Source organism: Plecotus auritus (genome assembly GCF_963455305.1).
Source record: "Plecotus auritus genome assembly, chromosome: 5".
NCBI lineage: Eukaryota > Metazoa > Chordata > Mammalia > Chiroptera > Vespertilionidae > Plecotus > Plecotus auritus.
The window spans coordinates 9,857,178-9,863,177 of record NC_137776.1 but is presented as its reverse complement, the minus strand read 5'-3'; the positions used below and the strand labels follow the sequence as shown (position 1 = coordinate 9,863,177).

Below are 6,000 nucleotides of genomic sequence, written 5' to 3'. Positions count from 1 at the left end.
TGGCACGGAGCAGTGTCAAGTTGGCTAAAGCATCGGAGAGAGATGTATTTTGTGGAAAATACTATAACCATAAAATGTATCAGAAAGACAACAAATATACTTCTCAGTGGCTATAGAGTAATACTAACAGAGGCCAGAGAGAAGGCAGAACCATCTTATCCTAATTTTTGCTTCCATATTTCTCACCAAAGGTGTGCTTGGTAAACTAAGAGCACCAGAAAGACCAGAAGGCCAAGATACCGGGAGATTTTTAAGAGAGCATGTAGCCTTTTCAGATTTGTTCACATGGTCAGGTAGATCATGGGGGATTATGTCCCATGACCTTGAAATGATTTGTAGATGAGATTGTGAAGCCATGGTCAGTAATCTTTTTGAGACATCGCAGAAAACCAGAGCCGTGCTAGAATACTGAAGACAGGCAACCACTGATCCTGATTTTCAAAAAGATGGACTTAGATGAGGTCAACTTTGTTCTCAGGCAACTTTCTGGTTCTATTCTGGAGTGAATTATTGATGAAAGGGCCTAGAGCACTGGTCCCTAAGAGGAGTCTGGGTACTCAAGAAAACCAACCTCCTTTTCTTTTGAGAAAAGATTTCTGGACTGAGAAACTAATCAGTATTTGATGGGGTTGGGGGCAGCCAAGGAGAGGACAATGCAGGAAAAGGGAGACTTATGTAATACATTAAACAATCAAGAATTAAAAAAAGAAGAAACTAATCAGTGTCATAGGTACAGTAGGTGGGAATTTCACATGGCACTTGACAGTGTCTGCTCCCTCTGTGAAGGGAATGGAGGAGGTAAATGTACAGAAGAGCTGGTGCTTGACTGAACAACAGCTTGATGTTAACGGTATTGATTCATTTTCTCATAGTTCTCCACTCGGCTTATTCTACTCAATATTTTAATCAATGACCTACAGAGAGAAGGCAATGCTTAATCAGATTTTCAAGTAATAGAATAAAAGTTAAAAAGTATCTTGAAATGAAAGAATGCATTGTAAAATTTAGTATGAAGTTAAAAGTTTCTAAAAGGACAAAAAGGGAAAACAACACTTTAAAAGTCTCAAGGCATTTCAAATGATTGCAAATGTATGAGTCATAAGTGACTTGTTCCCCATTTCTAAGAGTCTATGATTTCATGAGCATTAATAGTACTTAACAACTATAGCAGCAATAGCCACAATGAAAAGTATAAACAAACCAAAAGGTCATTGCTTCTTTTGGCTAAATACGTAATTAAAAGATTTTTTAAAGTCCTAAGATTTCCAAACACCATTCCAATAGCATTGCAACTGCATCAAGACAGCCATGCAATGACTGTTTCCATAGGCATATGCTACCCCAACATACATTATGATGATTACAAACAATTGTGTGGTGCCACGAATGTAACAGTCATATGGAAAATTCACTTTACGTTCTGGATGGCTGCCTCAATTTCCCCTCCCACTAAATAGGGTTGGATAATACTTGCCAACACTGCTGGCATGGACCAGAAAGATCCACAAATCAATGTTTGTCAAGCCCTTTGGCTTAATTCCTTGGAGGGAAATACTCAAGTATCTCCGCTGCTCTTGTTAAAGACAATCCTCACTCCACAGTGTCAGAGGTTCATGACTCACCACCCAAGCTTCCCATGAACTGCTCTCTGGTTTCCTAGGGGAGTGTAGATGTCATCACCAGACCTGGGATGCAGGACCTGCACTGGGCGATGCGGCCTTCAGCAATCCTTTCCTAAAAGCAAAGAACACAGAGGACCCCGCCTGAAAACTGAGGGGTCGGAAGCGCTCAGAAATGAATGGGGGCTTCTGATTGGTGCAGCTAAAGGGAGCACAGGCCTGTCAGGTCTCAATGGGAAGTGCTGTGATTGGTTCCCATTGATGATGGCAAGAGAAGCTTTCTGGGAAGAGATTGCATTGAGGTATTTGGGAGAGGAAGTTCTCACAGTCGACCCAGGGCTTGACTTGAAGGGTACAGCTTGGATTCAACCAAGACCACAATGAGATCACCTGCTTTTACTTTGTCCTCTCCCTCATTCTGCTACCACTTTTGAGGCGAGGAGGGGGAGGGAGAGGATTTGAATTTTATGGATTTATTGAAAAGTCTTCTGTCCACCAAGAAAGTTCTAGCTTTTCTACTTCTCTTTTCCCGTTCTAATGAGGAGCAGTAGTTTCATTCACTTTGGGACATTTTTAACTTGTGCATCTTTAGTACATGAGTTAAAAAACCCTATAAAACTCAATCCCAAGTCTAGCATGTCCAGCTGTGTGCATCTGATGGTGTGAGGGGCTTCATGGGGGCAAAAGAACACATAGGCCTCTGATGTTACTGTGCCGGGGGTCTTAATTCAGCACCTAGAAGGGTTTCAGAAATCTGGAGAGGGCACTGTGAATAAATTATTAAAGAGTCCAGAGACAAAACATAATTTTGGAAGGCATTTTGGGGAGCTAGAGAAAACTTAGCTAAAGAAACCAAGCTCTCTGTCTCTCTGGACCCCTTGCTTTTTATTAACACAAATTGTCCTAAAGCAAGGTAGATATACACATCAAAGGGTAAGGTTTGGTATACAGTAGGCATTGTTAGATTGGGGGAAACTGCTTATGGCTGTTCAGGTGTTTGGCCAGCAGGAGGCAATAACATGTAGATTGAAATGCCCTCAGCTGTCTGGCAGCAAGCAATCATTTATGCATCCTTTTCAGGTTTGGGGAAATGCCCTTAGCCATTTCCAACAGGCAATAACATGTGATTCAGCCCTTGAACCTTTTGATGAAACTCTTGCATTTATGACATGCTGAAATTAGCTTCTGGCATTACTGCTCCCCTCCCCCCGCCCCCGCCCGGCCTCTGGCCCAGTGGTCTGCCAGCAACCTTTATGGCACACCAATTCCTCTGGTGTGGAGGTATTTTTAGAACAAGACACAATCCTTACCCGAAAAGTGTTTATAGCTTAGTATGGGGAATATTCAACATAGATAGTCTTGATTAAAGATTGTTACATAACATGCCAAAATAGCCACATCACAAAAGTTTTTTTTTTTTTTCTGGCTAGAATTAGCAGCATGCCTATTTATACAGACCAAACATAGACAATCAGCTTTGCTTTTCTCATTTTATTATAGGAACCAAGATAAATGTGAATCGTCCCCTTTTCATGTCTTTGTGCACAGGAGCTAAATCAAAATCTTTGCGATGAAGTGTGATAGAATAAAAAAGTTATGCAAATGCCAGAAAGATTGCAACGTTTCCAGAATTTCTTATTTGCTTTGTTTTTTCCAAACAAACAAAAGGATATGGTTTTCCTGCAGGTAGAACAATAAATATATTTCAGGGCCTGAATTCCTCTCAATGACTTGTGCGGAGGAAATGATCCTATCAATTGAGGCAGTTTTCCTGTAGCCCGTTCTTTCTGAATAGCTAAGAGTCATTAAAGATATGTTTGCTGATCTTGTTTGCCTGAGCTGATCAAACATCACTCTTTGCAATTATAAAATGATGTAACACTGTATTGTACTTTGTTTTATTTCAGCAGGACAAATGTTTGGCTTTGTTTCAGAAGATAAATCAGCAAGAATTTATATTCTAACACAACACTGGTTTTGGGCAAATCATAAAAGGTTATGAAATATTGAATAGTTATAAACTTTAAAAATCTTGAGTTCACACAGTTGAATAAAAACGTTTTAATTCTCACCACTACCTGAAAAACATGTTCTTTGTTCTTTACTCATATTTGCAAAGTTAAGAAAACAAGACATTGGCAGCTGTAGGTAAATGGCATTATTTCAGCACCCACAGGAACACACTGGCACAACCCACCCCTCTTCCTGTTAGTGAAAGGATTCTAGAAGACTTGCTACCTCCTGAGGAGAGGAAGCATTTCACAGAGGAAAGAATGCAGCTTGGAGAGCAGACAGATAAAAAGCAGGGTCTTTCTAATGCCTGGCAGCTGAGTGATCTTGGGTACATTATACATGTCGAGCCTACATTTCTTTGCACACCCTGGTGGGGGCGTGGGCTCGGTTTCAACCTTGGCTAACTCTTACTCTTTGCTTATGGTGCTGAAAACACTGCTACAGGGTGCTTCAGGTGCAGCTTCAAGGACAGTGAAAAGCAAAGAGCACATTCCATTCATGAACTCAAAACAAAGGTAGGGCCAGAAAATTATTTTGTCCATCCTGTTAAGTAATTTAAGAATCTCTGCTTAAAGGAGTAACATATAATAATGTAAACTAACTGTGAAATGTATTCCCAGCTTTCCGGTATGATTTCCCTTCTTTTCTTGCTGGTCAAAATTTTATAATTATTTGCAAATTACCTGAAGGTTTTACATTCATGTGTGTTTGTGTGTGGTGTCGGTGGTTGTTCAAGGAGACAGAGGGGAGGAAGGGAATAGGGAAGAGAGAGATGAAGAACATCATAATAAAGACAAGGTGATGCCTAACACTTAGATGAATACAAACACAATTACAAAATGTAGTCTCAATATAATATAAATGAAGGCTCAATATAACCAAGTGCTTTCCATGAGGAATCCTAATACCTTTTATGCCTAGATTCTCTCTCTTGCATCCGTTCTCTTGGTCTCCCATTCTCGGTCTTTCTTCTCTCTCTCTCTTTCCCCCCAGAAAACTACAAATACAAATTGATACGGGTTGTCACAATCAGAGCAAATCCTCAGCTCACACACTGGTCACTTGAACACTTACTTTCTACTGTGGTTTCTTTCTCTACATACATGTGGAAATAAACAATGTCATTTGACTCCTCAGACTACACGTTATGCTGTAACAATTGGCTGACAGTTGTACTATAGGAAGCACTGTTGCTGTGTCCACCTGAGAGACTTGCCGAGCTCTCCCGGGAGGACGGACAGCTGGTTGAGGCAGCCCCCAGGAGGGGGGTGATTTTGGCTTGTTCTCTGAATGTGTTCCTCCAGTCACATCCTGCCTCTATGCTCTCGGCCCTCTCATGTCCCCACCTGCTTCTGCTAACTCCAGTTTCCTCCTCCCTTCAACCAATTTGAAATTTCAACTCAATCTCATTCTTACACAATGCACACTTCTCCCTGCCCTGAGGGTGATGCCCTGGAATAAAATTTCCTGCAGTCAGCAGCAAAGACCTTTAGTCAGTGAAATGGAACTAAACCATGTAGCTGTAATGAATTTAGACGCTATTTCTAGGTGTTAAATGGGTTTGTTTATTAATTTGCTTTAAATGACAAAATTAATGCATGTTTTTAAAAACTAAAACATACAGAGCATATGAAGTAAAAAGTGAATATCCTTTACAGTGCATACTGCTAATAAAATCATTTAGAAAACTTCCTTTCACTAGACAGTATGATTTCAGTTGGATACAAGCCAGATGTGAATCACAAGTCATCACCTTCTATTCCATTCAACCAGAAGGCTTAAGGGGCAGAGTGATGGGGAATTTCTTCTAGAGGAAGCCAGCTAGTGTTTACACCATTTAAAATATGATTTCTAAATTGCTTAAGCATATCTATCAAAATCTAAATGGAACATTTAAAGTCAGCGTCATATAAAAGCAATACTCTGTGAAATGATTTCTGAACGGTGGAGATTTGTCTTTCAGACCGAGCATCCTAGAGCATAGAAACTGGGTAGATTGCTATATTGGAAGAGTCACCCGATTTTCTCCCGAACTTGGTACTTGATCATATGGGTATATTCCAAGGAACATAGGATCCAGGTTTGTCTCTTGGAATCTAGAATAAAAGGACAAATGTGTACATTTGCATTTGGAAAACATTTGTGACAAGTGAAATACAGCAGAATATAAAATAGGATAAAGACCACCCCAAGAGCGACCAGGACAACGAGAGGTCTGGCAATGGCAGCGTGAGAAATGAGGAGGAATCCAGGAGAGGACTCAGGGTCGGGTGGGACAGAGCAGCTACGGGAGTTTTCATCCCATTTTGAAGAGGGACAAATGAAGAGTGGAATCCGTCTGTGTTTCTCCAGAGAGAAAAGGTGATTC

At 40.6% G+C, this 6,000-nt stretch overlaps 1 protein-coding gene across 1 annotated transcript in view; it reads right to left on the bottom strand.

Annotated features, from left to right (window-relative positions):
• Positions 1 to 5,176: 5,176 nt before the first annotated feature.
• The window catches only part of AOX1 (aldehyde oxidase 1), a 68,581-nt gene continuing 67,757 nt past the window's right edge, over positions 5,177 to 6,000 (bottom strand). Inside the window, exon 35 of the mRNA XM_080669921.1 lies at positions 5,177 to 5,728. Coding sequence (XP_080526047.1) covers positions 5,678 to 5,728 — 51 coding nt within the window. The 3' untranslated portion in view covers positions 5,177 to 5,677. The remainder of the gene's footprint in view (positions 5,729 to 6,000) is intronic.